Source organism: Leptodactylus fuscus, chromosome 5 (assembly GCF_031893055.1).
Source record: "Leptodactylus fuscus isolate aLepFus1 chromosome 5, aLepFus1.hap2, whole genome shotgun sequence".
Classification (NCBI taxonomy): Eukaryota; Metazoa; Chordata; class Amphibia; order Anura; family Leptodactylidae; genus Leptodactylus; species Leptodactylus fuscus.
In genome coordinates, this window is record NC_134269.1 from 109,000,313 (window position 1) to 109,016,339 (window position 16,027).

The window sequence follows — 16,027 nt, forward strand, 5'->3', positions numbered from 1 at the left end:
ATAAAGGAAAATAACCTAACTGTGGCAAAAAATCCATATTTCATTCATTTTTCCTGTAGTTACTGCAGGAGATCTAAGCAGCCAATAGCAAATGAAAGCAGGTGTTCACCAAGGAATTTGTGACCTCAATCTACAGATAACATCTATCTGCAGCCACAACACACAGACCGCTTAGGTTAAACACTTACACCTTAGGGTTTAACAATAAAATCTGCTTTCAGTGGACGTGTGATGTACAGTTTAGATGATGGTGTACGGAGATACCCATGCTCCATCTTGCACACCTGACAGCACCTTTCTAGTCCATAGGACCCTGAATATCACGGACAGCACATGGATACAATCCACACGCTACTCACTTGCAGTAGTGAAATCACAATTTCCATGAGGTGAATTTTGCATAAGATTTATGACACAATTAGACCTTTTAATAATAAGGCATACAAAAAAGCCTAACAAACTTAATTGAATAAGGACTACCACTCCAATGAAGTTTTCAAGCATTTTACAATAGTAAAATCATCATTACCTATAGTCACCATTATGTCATATGGGCATTCAACAAAAAAAAAAAAAAACACTGACTCGTCTGTACAATTGCAGCCATCGCGGACATGTGAAAGCTACTGCAGTGAACATGGTCAATTTAGAACATGACTGAATACATTCTTCCAATTACAATATTAAGAACAGTAGGGGGTACAATAACAATCACCGTGCAAAATCATTTAGCCTTGGCAAATCTATACTTAGAAGAGAGTCATGTCCAATGTTCTAAATATATAGCACTCTTCTAGGAAGCAATTCATTAGTAGCCATCGACTTTCTTAGAAATTGCACACCATTCAAAACGTGGGGGGAAATCAGACACAATGCAAGTTGTTTGTAAAAGGCAGCAAATCCTGATTAAAATGCCTAACCATCCTTTACTGATAAAATATTTATAGGTTCATTTGTACTGTATGCAGCACCCTTGTGGTGTTCTCCTATCAATACAACGAGCCACTATACACAGCCAGGCTTCTGACTACAAGGTAAGGCTTTGTTTTAGAAGAATAACAAATAGAACTAGAATATCACTTGTAACAGAAAGCACCAAGCTACATTATACGGTATATAATAAGATTTTATTCAACAAGCCAAGAGATTTTAATACCCACATCAACAGATCAAAGAAACCATCAGCACCTTTCTGGTAAAAGCAAAGGTCTGAAGGTTAATGAAATGTAAACCATATTCCCTTTGATACATAAGTTACCATTTAATTAACTGAAATTATAAATGAAAGCATAAGCCATTCCCCACACATGTGCATAGTTTCTTCACACCATCCATGTGTGTAATATTTACATATAAAATACTGCATCTGAGTCCCGATCCTCACGATAAAAAAGAAATATCCTGCACATAAGGAGTAGCGGGTTCTCCTGACTATGTTTTGCTTGCAGCATAAATGAAGGTCTTCTGCAGCTTCCAAGCTTCGTAGTGTGAATGTTAAAAGCCACTGGAGAAGACCACAGTTCAGTTGAAATGCTGCTTTTTAATACCTGCAATGCAGGTCATTTTGCACTGCAGCATATGGATGACAGTCAATGAAATCTCATCTATTATGTTGCCAATGTAATCTCAGCAGATTATTCACTGGTGAGTGTAGTTCCTCCAGCCTAAATAACATAGCACCACCTGGTGTTTATAGTGAATTGTGATGTACTTGTCCATCTAAATGAGCAAAACACTGGTGGACATGATGCTGTTACTCTCACGACAGCTGGATGTTTGCATAGCGATATTCCCTTCAGAGGGGAGAAAGTTACTTCTGTTAAAGGGGCTGTCCGGGATAAAATGGAATCCCAACACTAAACACCCCCACCCCCCTACTTTCTAAATAATTTATCAAAAATGTATATTTACCCATATCCCTGGGGCCACCTCTACAGCGCAGTAGAGGATTATCGGCTACAGAGCAGTGCTGGCAGTCAGAAATAAAGGATGGGCCATCCTGCAGGAGGAAGACTGGAAGGAAGAGAGGCAAGTACATAATTGGGTCAGGGGGGTTGAACTAAGTAGGTAGGGAAGGGCTAACTGAGCGGGACACCCGAAAATCACTCAAAACACTAAAGGTATATGGGTGCATTTGTTAACCCATTAATAGCACTAACAATTGGCACAAAGGTCTCTAAATTCTAATGAACATAGTTAATAAATATTTCATCTAACAGATAGACATTATTTTGGATGTGTGCATTGCTTTAGCTGGTTGGGAATAGCCTGTGTATATATACGTCAGGAGAGAGTATACATGGCAATACAGCCCAGTGTGATGGCGGGAATGGCCTAATAGAAAATCAATGCAGCTAGGATGCCAGAGGAGGATTTCCACATGGCTTCTCGCTGTGCACATTGACACAGGCTACACTGCCTATTGTTTACATACGCTCACCATTGAAATAAAACACTGCAGGGGCATAAAATAAACTATTTAGGGTCATCCCTAGGTAACATTATATAGTACACTACAATACTACTGGCAGCTAATATCAGCAGGTGTTTGTGACTCCATATGAGATATTCATTTATACTAGACTGTATAGATATGATGTAGTCATTATCTGTTTCCATCTTTTGTCATTCTATGGTACAATATAAATGCTATACAGTGTTTTGTTTTGTTTTTAACACCAGGGAAGACCAGTAATGAATACAAGGACGGAAGCAAGATGGCTCATGTGAGGGGTTGAGTCTCCTCATGGCATGACCACAAACTGTTGCTCTGTGCAAACAACTAAAGATTCTGCAAATCTCGCAGCTTACAATGTAAGGGTGCATTCACACTACGTTTACGGCAGCTTATTCTGAACGTAAAACACGTTCAGAATAAGCGGCGTATAAAGCAGCTCCATTCATTTCTATGGGAGCTGGCATACGAGCGCTCCCCATAGAAATGAATGGGCTGCTTCTTTCACTCCGAGCAGTCTCATTGAAGTGAATGGGAAGTGCCGGCGTATACGGCAAGCTGTGCTTATGCCGAGCCGTACACGCCAGCACTTCCCATTCACTTCAATGGGAGTGCTCGGAGTGAAAGAAGCAGCCCATTCATTTCTATGGGGAGCGCTCGTATGCCGGCTCCCATAGAGATGAATGGAGCTGCTTTAGACGCCGCTTATTCTGAACGTGTTTTACGTTCAGAATAAGCTGCCGTAAACGTAGTGTGAATGCACCCTAAGACTATATCTACTTGTATCTATTTCTTGCTTCTTTTCCTGATTACAGATGGAATATTGTTCACAGGCAGCAAGACGTTTTACTGACTGTGCTCAGATTTTATTTTATTTTTTGGTTTTCTTGTATTTAGCAGTTAACATGTGGGTATTTTCCCTGCACTTAAAGACCTTGGGCTTTTATCACATATTTGTTTGCTATTGTATAGTTACTAGTGGCAGAACAGTATTAGTATTGGAAAGGGAAGGGAGGGCAGAATGCTCCTTTTTGTACATCCCCACATTCTAAAAGACAAATGTAAAATGTGTTTCGGCCAGAATGAGTTTATTAGCATAAGAAAAAATGATTGGCCATCATGTATGAAGGCTTATACAGTCAGAACATACTGCCCTGCAAGACCCTGCACATATTTCAAAATATCAGGTACCATTTTAAAGACAAGCGTACTGCCTTTTTAGCCAGTGGCAAATTGTATACACTAGATAGTCTGCCTCTTTATGTTTGTGAAATAACAGGTTGGAGGACTTTAACAAGAAAAGGACAGATAACTAAAGGAGTCAGGGAGGCCAGACATGTATAGGATTATACGTACACTTTATTGGAAGGCACAACGCAATGCACAAAGCAGCTGCGGGATCCGGGATTGTGCTGTGTGCAGGCAGCGCTCGGTGGACTTGGTGCTCCGATCAGATTCATAATGTCTGAAGATTCCTTGTAGTCATTCCACACCTGAAGCAACAGTGGCTTTACTATAAAGGGAATCAGTTTTATGCACTTGAGAAAGGGCTGTTTTTTGCCCAAAACACTCCTGCATTGTGCTTTTCAATAAAGTGTACATATAATCCTGTACACGTCTGACCTCCTTGACCAGAGTGCACCTCCCTGACTCCTTTTGGTTATCTGTCCATTGCATTCCCGTCCACGTGTCTGGTGTTCGGTGCAGTCAGTGGTGTTTGCTGCCACCTCTGCCTGGGTACTGATACATGCTGTTATATGGGGTTGTGGCATTTTCACAACCTTTCCAGGTGAGATGTCAACTGGTCTTATTCTTTCTATACATCTCACAATTTTCTGATATCAGTCACAACAGATCTATACTATTTTGGCTGCTTGGTGTCCTTTTCTCTCTTTCTAACAACAAAAGGGACATTACACCAATAGGGATTCCTGTCTGTTATATTTTTTTATGTAATCAATCAATCACTATATTTCATCACATCAGCCTGCTATATATCTCACCACTTACTTTCCCTTCCCTTATTTGTTAACTTGTTATTTAAAAAGGTAGTGTACACCTAGGTGTTGTAAATTTAAATGAGTGATATTATGGTGCCCCAGAATAAGGAATTTACAATTATGTATAAAATTAATAAATAGGAACCCCAGCAGTGAAACCCCCAACTGATCAAACGTTGATGGCATATCCCAGTGATATTTCTGGGAATAGTCCTTGCATAAACAGAAGATCTTTTTCAGTTAAGATACATTTTCTGCATAACTTCAGTTTAAGCTGTTGAAATGAAAGACTTCTATATCACCACGTTGCAGAATTGTGTTTACACATGGAAACTGTGGTTGGAAAGGAACATGAATGTTTTCTATTGACGTGCAAACTGAACAGTATCTACAGTGTAGTTCTGCGCTAGTATATAGTTTTGTCTACAACCCTAAAACAAGCTGGTAGTCTTTGGCATTTACAGAGATCCTTTTACTATCAATAGCCGTTACAACCGTCCAAGACATCCTCTGTATTCCAGGGAAAGCATTACATTTTAAATACACACACACACACACAACACAAATAAAAAGTACATGACATCCAAAGGTCTAACTGGGAATCAACAATGGAAGTCCAGCAAATTTTCCTTAAAAAAAACACTCTGGGCAAAACACTTTTTTTTTTTCTTCAATCTCTCCATCGACACTATCCAGGTTTCATGTATACTGCCATCATATCCCTACAAATATAAAAATACACTGCTCAAAAAAAAAAAAAAAAAAGGGAACACTTAAGCAACACAATGTAACTCCAAGCAACACTGATTGACAATCAGTTTCACATGATGTGGTAAAAAATGAAATAGACAACAGATGGAAATTATTGGCAATTATCGAGACACTCTATAAAGGAGGGTTCTGCAGGTGGAGACCACAGACCACATCTCAGTACCAATGCTTTCTGGCTGATGTTTTGGCCACTTTTGAATGTTGGTTGTGCTTTCACACTCGTGGTAGCATGAGACGGTCTCTACAACCCACACAAGTGGCTCAGGTAGTGCAGATCATCCAGAATGGCACATCAATGTGAGCTATGGCAAGAAGGTTTGCTGTGTCTGTCAGCTTGGTGTCCAGAGGCTGGAGACGCTACCAAGAGACAGGCCAGTACACGTGGAGGGGGCCGTAAGAGGGCAACAACCCAGCAGCAGGACCGCTACCTCCACCTTTGTGTAAGGAGGAACAGGAGGAGCACTGCCAGAGTCCTGCAAAATGACTTCCAGCAGGCCACAAAAGTGCATGTGTCTGCACAAATGGTTAGAAAGACTCCATGAGGATGGTATGAGGGCCCGACGTCCACAGATGGGGGTTGTGCTCACAGCCCAACATTGTGCAGGATGCTTGGCATTTGCCACAGAACACCAGGATAGGCAACTTCGCCACTGGCGCCCTGTGCTCCTCACAGATGAAAGCAGGTTAACACTAAGCACATGTGACAGAGTCTGGAGACACCATGGAGAGTGATCCACTGCCTGCAACATCCTTCAGCATAATGGTTTGGTAGTGGGTCAGTAATGGTGTGGGGTGGCATTTCTTTTGAGGGCCACACAGCCCTCCTATGTGCTCACCAGAGGTAGCCTGACTGCCATTAGGTACCGAGAGGAGATCCTCAGACCCCTTGTGAGACCATATGCTGGTGCGATTGGCCCTGAGTTCCTCCTAATGCAGGACAATGCCAGACTTCATGTGGCTGGAGTATGTCAGAAGTTCTTGCAAGATTAAGGCATTGAAGCTAAGGACTGACCTGCCCATTCCCCAGACCCTTAATCTGATTGAGCACATCTGGGACATCATGTCTCGCTCCATCCACCAAAGTCACGTTGCACCACAGACAGTCCAGGAGTTGACAGATGCTTTAGTCCACATCTGGGAGGAGATCCATCCGCAACCTCATTAGGAGCATGCCCAGGCGTTGTAAGGAGGTCATACAGGCACGTGGAGGCCACACACACACTACTGAGCCTTATTTTGACAGGTTTTAAGGATATAACATCAAAGTTGGATCAGCCTGTAGTGCGTTTTTCCACTTTAACTTTGGGGGTGACTCCAAATCCAGGCCTCCATCGGTTAATAAATTTGATTTCCATTGATGATTTGTGTGTGATTTTGTGGTCATCACATTCAACTTTGTACAGAACAAAGTATTCAATGAGAATATTTCATTCCTTCAGATCTAGGATGTGTTATTCGAGTGTTCCCTTTATTTTTTTGAGCACTGTATATAGTCAAGGAGACTGCACTGTGATCTCTCCATTATAGGAGTATAACATGAGCTGTCTTAAATCAGTAGTAGCTAGTGGCAGTAGATTCTCCCGTGGACGGTCTGTGTGGTATAATCCATGCTATTTGAAACATACAGAGATGTCTTTTTCAGAAAAAGAATCTATGGGGCTATGCACATGTCCATATTTCTCACTGACCATGTGACTAGCCCATCAAAATATAGGACATGTCCTATTCGTGTCCACTTTCACAAATTCTTTAGAATAGATTCAAGACTAAGGGCTAGCTCACACGTGAGTTTTTTGGACCGGAATTTGACACAGAGGCCATCTCAGATTCTGGTCCAAAAAAGGCTAGCCGTGACTGGATGCCGATGCAGTGCACCAGCATCCAGCTGCAGTATTCCACTCCTGATTAGGCCCAAATGAATAGGCGTAGTCGGGAGGGAGGTGTCGCGAAGCAAATGTCCACGGCGGAATCAGCGGATTCCATGTTAAAAACCGGCCCAAAAAACCCTGTGTGAATTAGCCCTAAGGGGATCTGTGTAAACAGTTGCCCTACAGATGCATATTGGCCAAGAAAAGACGACTGTTTCATCCATTTTTCACAGCATGGTAGTTTGAATTAAGCCTAAACCACTATTTTTTGAGAGGCTGTAGAGATCTGCTGCCTGTTGCATTAGCCTAGGGCCCAATTTTTGGGCATAAAAATATGTATCGAACATGGATTTTTAGAAGCTTAGCAATAAACTGACTTTTTCTTTACAATTTGTATAGCCAAGGTAGATAAATGTAAAACAAAAATAAAACTAAAGAAACACATACCGTATATACTCGAGAATAAGCCGAATTTTTCAGCACAGTTTTTGAGCTGAAAAAGCCCCCCCTCAGCTTATACTCGAGTCAGCATAAAAAAATATATATATATATATATATATATATATATATATATATATATTTTTTTTTTTATTATTTTTTTTTTTTTTTGGGGGGGGGGGGGGATGTATGGCCAGCCGCAATATCAATGTATAGAATCTGCCATAAAATAGTGGGGGGAAAAAAGCAGCTTTAAAAAAAAGTTTAAAAAAGTTCTAAATCACTCCTTTCCCTAGAATAGATACAAAAGTAGAAAATGACTGTGAAACACATACACATTAGGTATCCCTGTGTCTGAAAGTGCCCGGTCTACTGAATATAGGGTATCTGCAGTGCTCCTGTTCTGTCGGAAAGGGGTTAATAAAGCACTGCAGATACCCTATATTCAGCCAGACTGAATTCCAAGTGGGGGGAAAAAAAAACCAGTCCTCAAGCTCAGGGAAGGGGCAGACAGACAACCAAAACACCCCCTCCCCTTCCCCAGCAACTACTGCACCCAAAAACTCAAACAATTTTAATTTTTGAAACTTTCCAGTAGCTGCTGCATTTCCCCCCTCGACTTATACTCGAGTCAAATAGGTTTTCACAGTTTTTTGCGGTAAAATTAGGGGCCTCAGCTTATATTCGGGTCGGCTTATACTCGAGTATATACGGTATGTATACTATGCAAAAATGGAACCAACTTATGTCACCCAATAACTAATATGTACACACATTACAGTATCAGGTATTAGCTACAAGTCTAGTCAAGCTAAGCAACTAGTCCGGCTTGGAGCTCAGACAGGTAAGAGATTTATGCAGGTGTTCATTTGCATGACTGGGCCCAGTAGTCATTTTACTGTAAATGCTTACTTGTCCAGAATTCACTGAGGAATCCAACACACAAAGTAAAACTTTGAATTGACTTTTGATGTTCTGGCAGCTTTTGTGTCACTAACCTTTTAAGGATTCAGGTTAGTTTGTACATTAACCCCTTCCCGACATGCGCTGTAATAGTACGGCGCATGTCGGGTCTGTAACTATGGCGACCGCCCGGGAGCCTGGCGGCCGCCATAGTCGTCAGGTGTCTACTGCTTTAAGTAGTAGACAACCGGCTCTAATGCCTCCGATCGGTCCCCGGACCAATCTGAGGCATTAACCCCTCCGGCGCCACGGTCAAAGGCACCGGAGGCGCCATTTTCCCGGCGGCGCATGGGCGCAGCCATTTTGCCGATGATCGCCGGCTCCATGGAGCATGCTCCAGGGCCGACGTCACGTTGGCATGACAGTCGGGAGCCTTTAGAAGGCTCCCAGGCTTGTCTGCAAATTCTCTCTTTTGCTGGCTGGTCTATGCAGCCTGCAAAAGAAAGGATGATTTTTTGCAATGTATTTATTGCATTGTAATGCATTGCATTAGTGATCAGACACCCTGGGGTTCAACACCCCTGGGGGGTCTAATAAATGCAAAAAGAAAAAAAAAAAAAAAAAAGTATTAAAAATTCAAATCACCCCCCTTTCCCTAGAACAAATATAAAAGTAGTTAAAAACTGTGAAAAACATACATGTTAGGTATCCCCGCGTCCGAAATCGCCCGCTCTACAAATCTATAAAAATATTTTTCCTGTTCGGTAAACGCCGTAGCGGGAAAAATAGTCAAAAGTGCCAAACCGCAGTTTTTTCACTGTTTTGATTCTAATAAAAATTTGAATAAAAAGTGATCAAAGAAATAACATTTCCCGAAAATGATAGAACTAAAAAGTACACCCGGCCCCACAAAAAATGCCGCCCTATGCATCCCCATACACTGACGTATAAAAAAAGTTACGGCTGTTGGAATATGGCGACTTTTAGAAAAAAAAAAATTTAACACAGTTTTGGATTTTTTTTAAGGGGTCAAATAGTAAATAAAACCATATAAATTTGGTATCCCTGGAACCGTACCGAAACACAGAATACAGGGGACATGTCATTTTGGCTGCACAGTGAACGCCGTAAAACCAAAGCCCATAAGAAACTCGCAGAAATGCATTTTTTCTTCAAATCCACCCCATTCTGAATTTTTTTCCTGCTTCCCAGTACATTATATAGAATAATTAATGGTGGCTCCATGAAGAAAAATTTGTCCCGCAAAAATTAAGACCTCGTATGGCTCTGGGAGCGGAGAAATAAAAAAGTTATGGGGTTTAGAAGGAGGGGAGTCAAAAACGAAAAACGAAAATCAAAAAATGCCATCGGCGGGAAAGGGTTAATGCTCATAGAGGAAGATGGTAAATACAGAGGTCCCCTGCTGTGCTTTGCAAGAAGTAGGGCCTACTAAATAGATTAGTAGGTTAACTATTCATTGCAGGTAATGCACTAAAGCTTTTCACTTCCCTACACAAACCCTTTAAACTACTATCCTGCTTTCTGACACACAATGTGAAAAGTTAGCCTTGACATTTTGTATTATTTTTTTAAAGTCTCTGAATTGAAAATATACTGTGGGCTGTTCAGACAGAAAGCCATTGTGTAGGAGATGCTTTTTGACTAAATCTCAGAATAAAACACAAAACAGTAGAAACTCATGTTTTTTTTACCAAGTCAGAGCAGTCAACTGCTCAAGTAAACATTTTGCCAGGGGTACAATGCTCAAGATCAGATATGATGCCAATCAACATTTGGGAGCATTAAAGTACAAAGCATTGATATGTATGGACAAGAAAGCAGGAAACATTTGGCCAAAAGCCATTTACCAGCTCAGTGACCAGGGATTATTACCCCGCGATTCATTAATGAAAACACAATAAGCCACACACGTAAAGAACATTTTATTGGGAGTTCAGTTTTTGGTATATAATTTGCAATGGGAAATGGTATACGAACTCATGAAGTTCAATGCAATCACAATGTGCTGAACACCAAGAAAACAGATTTAAAGGGGAATTCCCATAACTCTTGTTCTGCAGCCTGAAGGCTCTGTACTCTCTTCACTTCCTGGATTTCTCACACATTGATGGGCGGGGTTTCACTTGCTCTATCTGCTATGATCCACAGTATGATGCTGATGTGGAAACGGATGTAGCAGAGCTGGATTTGAGTCAGCTTGCATTACATACAGAGGTAAGGGACTCCTTATCTCAGCCCTTATCAGCCAAATTCAATTAAACTGGCTGATAAGTGGAAAAGCTGAAGATAGACAGCACAGTAATCCCAGAGCTCTCACCTCCCCCTCCCCTACATGAGGAGCTCAGTTGCTTGTCAGCCCCTCCCTCCCCCCTGAGAGCAGGCTGCTACATCATTAGACAAATGAGCAGATAATCTCAAGGGCAGGTGTCAACAATGAAGTGAATAAATTAAGATAGCGGCCAAACAAAGCAGCTTTGATAAACCAATGAATTTAGGAAAAGTCTTATATCCACAAACTAGCAGTATAGATAGGATCCTTGTTATGGGACAACCCATTTAATATCACTGAGAAAAAAATAAATTTGAAACAGGTTACCAATTATCTCATGCACAGCAAGCCTTTATTGTATCGTACAACAGTTTGTTTGTTTGGTGTAGCTGCAACATGGAGGTGCCAACATACCATGAATACAAGCTTAACACAGCACATAGTAAAAATTCAGAGGAGGGATCAGTCAGGATACATTAGGCCCTTAAATGCACACTAAGGGTGCATTCACACTACGTTTCCTGAAGCTTATTCTGAACGTAAAACACATTCAGAATAAGCGGCGTCTAAAGCAGCTCCATTCATTTCTATGGGAGCCGGCATACGAGCGCTCCCCATAGAAATGAATGGGCTGCTTCTTTCACTGCGAGCAGTCCCATTGAAGTGAATGGGAAGTGCCGGCGTGTACGGCTCGGCATGAGCAAAGCTTGCCATATACGCCGGCACTTCCCATTCACTTCAATGGGACTGCTCGCAGTGAAAGAAGCAGCCCATTCATTTCTATGGGGAGCGCTCGTATCCCCGCTCCCATAGAAATGAATGGAGCTGCTTTATACGCCGCTTATTCTGAACGTGATTTACGTTCAGAATAAGCTTCAGGAAACGTAGTGTGAATGCACCCTAAGGCTGGTATTACACGACCGTAATGTAAGTCCGCAAATGGTCCACAATTGAGGGTTTTCAATTGCGGACACATTATACTCAATGCGGCCTCTTACACCACCGGATATTTTATCCGTGGTGCCCCGGGCCGCAACCGTGGTCCGCAATTTATAGAGCATGTCCATAATGCCCGTGAATTGCGGCACTGCACGTACTCACCCATAGAACTCTATGGGCGAGTGCGGTAGGACACGAACATCTGTGGAGTCTATGTTGCCTATCAGCAACTAGTGTTGCTGATCAGCAACATGTGGACCGTAGAATCATTACGGTCGTGTAAGATCAGCCTAACATGTGAACTCAAATTACAATGTTGGTTTATGATCGCTTGATATTACAGGCCCAAAGCCCAAATATTTAATACAGAACAAATTGAAGATGTGTATCCTGCTATGGCTGTAAAACACATACACCAAAAAAATAAATACAATGCAGAAGTACTGTATAGAGCAGGGCTCAGCAACCTCCAGCTGTTGTGAAACTACACTTCCTGGCATGCAAGCATACTTCCTTAGCTGTACTCAAAGCTCCCACAGAAGTGACTGGAGCATGCTGAGAGTTGTAGTTTTACAATGGCTGGAGGATGCTATTCACTGCTGTAGAGGGTGCCATGACATATCCAAACAATATGTAAAGGTTTAAAAACTGAAATACTACTATGTACACACTACTATGCCACACTGCTTTGTTGGGCCAATGGGCTCTCACAATCTTATTCAGATTGAACCTTACACTATAGAGGGCCTCTCCCAGGTCTAAGTAAGCCTAAAGTGTGAACACAAGGCAAGTAGGATCCAGAGACATTTTCTACTGTAGTAAAACTAAACTTGGGCATATGAGAAGAGTGCAAGCCCACATCTCTGGATCTTACTTGCCCTGAGAAGGCCTACTTGCCGAAACTGTAGGCCTATTCAGACCCAAGAGAGGAATTGTATAGTGTAGGGTCTCATCTGAATGAGGTTGCCTTGTTGGGGCAGATGGGCTCTCACAATTTGATCAAAGTGTGCACCAAAAACAGCACATTTGTATATAGCATATCATAGCAGTAATGCAGTCTACCCTTTACATATTGTTTTTATAGACCTTGACACTCTCTACAGAGCGCTGCCGTATTTTTTTTGTGCTTGTCTAAAGACATTTACTGTTCTGATTTCTGACATGCAGTGCTGACATGGAACCAATAAACCTAATAAAGCCAGGCAGTATGTAGCCATTCCCACACAGGTCTCACAGAGGAGATGCCAGTTGGTTGCAAGTGTTTTTAGCCATTACCGACAAACCCACAGGACCATTATCAATCAATCTATATGAAAACCTGAACTGCAGGTTGGAGCCGTTTTCATCTGCACGACTGTAACCGTATCTTGGCCATCCAACTTTGCTCCATGGGACTGTACCCCAATACGAAAGCTGATTTAAAGCAGTGCTCCATCATCTTAGGCAATCCTACAGAGAATTAATAAAGCAGCATGAACAAATATGTGTCACTGTCACCCAATTCAAACAGGGATCAAACATTTAAAGATGTTGTTTCTTCATTGTGCAGGGCCTCTGTTATTCCTGCTACAAATTGTGTGTTAACAGATGCTGAGCCCCTGTGCAGTCTGATACAGTGCTGACAAAACTAAACAGCAACAGCCAGTTGTCAAATTATTCATATGTTTCCTTGAAGAACAGATACTATCATTAGAATTTTCTTGGTTAACTAAGTACACGTAGGAATACGCTTAAGTAAAGCTATTCGTCTCTTACCTTTATTATTGTAATCCACGTCGCCATTCCTGAGAAATATCTTCTTTCTTCCATAAGTAAATTAGTTTTCAGACAGCACTGGGGATGTTTCCCTTTGTTCAAACAGCACTGGGGGGCATCCCCTGTACTGTCTGAAAACTCTCCAGCAACGCCGCTGTCTGCTTCTCTGAACCGCCTCTTCTCTCGCGCTCCCATCGCATCTTCATCCAAAAGCACTGACTTCGCATGTCCATCAGCCATTTTCCTGTGGCCTCTCCCGTTCGGAGAGAAAAGGCGGGCCGAAGAATAAGAGGCGTCGCTGGAAAGTTTTCAGACAGTACAGGGGACACCCCCAGTGTTGTTTGAACAAAGGGAGATGCCCCCAGTGCTGTCTGAAAACTCATTTACATAAGGAAGAAACAAGAAATTTCTCAGGAACGGCGGCACGGATCCGAATAATAAAAGTAAGAGAAGAATAGCCTTTCCTATGTGTATTTAGTTTAAAAAAAAAAAAAAAAAAAAAAAAAAAAAAAGGAATTCTAATGATAGAATCCCTTCAACAAGGAGAGATGCGCTAGAATTGCCATTTCTTGGGGAATACAACTATTTACTAAAACAGACATGTAAGGACAGCTGACCAGTCTTCTGTAAGGGCCAGCCATGATGAATACTGTTTAAAGTGTACAAAAATTCACAAATAAAAACAAGTCGTAGATTAGGCCCAGTTCACATCTGCATTCGGGCTATTCCATTCCCCTCTCCACACAAAAAATGCGGAGAAAAATCCTGCAAGCAGCACTTTTCTCCCCGCATTTTTCACACGGAAACCACATGGACCCCATTTTAGTCTATGGGATCTGCGAATTTCCTAAGGTAACCGCTTTTTTATGTAGATTAGGTTTCCATTCGGGAAATCTCCAAGCACACTTCCAGAACAGAAACCCATGCGCAGATGTGAACTGGGCCTTAGATTAAATGGAAGACAGTGCCATACTGCAACATACCACCATGCAACAGCTTTTCATTCATTCCTGGAGAATCTAGCAACAGTACATATACCAAGGCGATGTCACTGTTAGCTTTGATACATTTTCCTGACAGACCGTTAACAGTCAGACCTGTAGAATACTTAGATAGTAACAGTGACAATATGATGCATGCAAAGTTCTGCATGCTACACTTCTTAAAAGGATAAAAAATAAGTTCAAACTAAAGTGCATGAATCTAACACTTAACTACAGCCTGGCAGGCAAAAAAAAAAAAGATTCAAGTGAAACTGGATGCAGACAGGAGAAACCCCTGGTAATTCCATGCTATGAAAGACTCAAATGTAGTAATAAACATGCAGCATAATGAGCGCCTATCAGATGTTGGAATAACAGCCGTGCAAATAAACAGAAGTCATTTCAGTGCAAACGGATTCATTTTGGCAGGGCGCCTCGCCACCGCACATTACTCTAAGCTTTAATCAAGGAAGCAGAAACTACAGACATACACAAGAACAGGGCATTGAAATGGTTACTGAGAGTCACCCAGAAGATGGTTAGTTCACATTTAACTATAACTAAGCATACAGCATTGCTATTGTTACACACAAGCTCCAAAATAAAGTCATATCCAAGTGGACACAAAACTTCACTTGTCTTTGGGATGTCATCGCCCGCGCAAGGCTCTGAGCAAGCTCTGTGACCATGCTTCATTGTCACCAGACAGATGCTTCAGACTGCACAAGACAATTTCTATGTAGAACAAGGGGACGTTGTTTTTGTGATAACACAATGTGATGCAAAACAGCAACACCACAACACACGCTACCATTAGTGGGATGAATGCAGTGTAACAACACAATTCTACCTTGGTGTAACGCAAAGATATGGCTCATCAACAACTCTCACCCAGTCCTGAAAGAAAGGGATATTTATAGGACAGGTTATGGGTACAGCAGTAGATGACAGCACCTCATATACAGACACACACATTATACAGAAATAGAGAGCAGCTCAGAACAGTGGAACCAAATATAAGTGCATTATAAAGTGGCATTGGAGATAAAGACAAAGGAAATGAGAAAAAAAAAATAATTTCCTCTAAAGCTTAGTCTAGACAATGATTTGTGTAATGGACCAATCCACAGAAACTTCCTAGAAAGTTTCACTAAAGCACTTATGAAGTTTTATAGTCTGTTTTATGAATCTCACACAACCTTTTCTCTTCACAACTTACAAAAGTGCAACACAGTGAATGAGTGACACAATGTAGGATACCAGTGTGCCACATACCTACAGCTGGCCATATACATAACATGTGTAAATGACTCCTGACACTCCTCTGTGGCAACTGTGAGAAGGATTGGGCTTGCTAGATTGCAATTTACCCAATCCTTTCATCGCCAGGGGTGTCTGGTATTGGCTTATTTTCTTCCTTTGAGTATGTATGATTATGGAGGACCGGGAGAGAACGCTGGCGGCTAAAACACAATGAGGTAGACTTACTAATACTGCCTAAGACAGTGCAACGTTAGACTAGACCATATCAACATTTGCCTGATTTATAATGGTGTCTAGTACTGGATGATGTGTCGCATTATTAGACTGTCTAGTCTAACATTTCATCTCCTATTAGTTGGTTT

At 41.6% G+C, this 16,027-nt stretch overlaps 1 protein-coding gene across 2 annotated transcripts in view; it reads right to left on the reverse strand.

Moving 5' to 3' along the window:
- Window positions 1-16,027, reverse strand: part of USP6NL (USP6 N-terminal like) — a 118,899-nt gene that overhangs the window by 99,371 nt on the left and 3,501 nt on the right. The window contains exons 2-3 of one of the 2 annotated variants that reach the window (XM_075273985.1): window positions 15,253-15,299; window positions 12,983-13,113 (exon numbers count right to left, since the gene is read on the reverse strand). The exons of the other annotated variant lie outside the window; for it this stretch is intronic. Of the exons in view, the coding sequence (XP_075130086.1) occupies window positions 12,983-13,010 (28 nt within the window). The 5' untranslated portion in view covers window positions 13,011-13,113; window positions 15,253-15,299. The remainder of the gene's footprint in view (window positions 1-12,982; window positions 13,114-15,252; window positions 15,300-16,027) is intronic. 2 annotated transcript variants of the gene reach the window in all.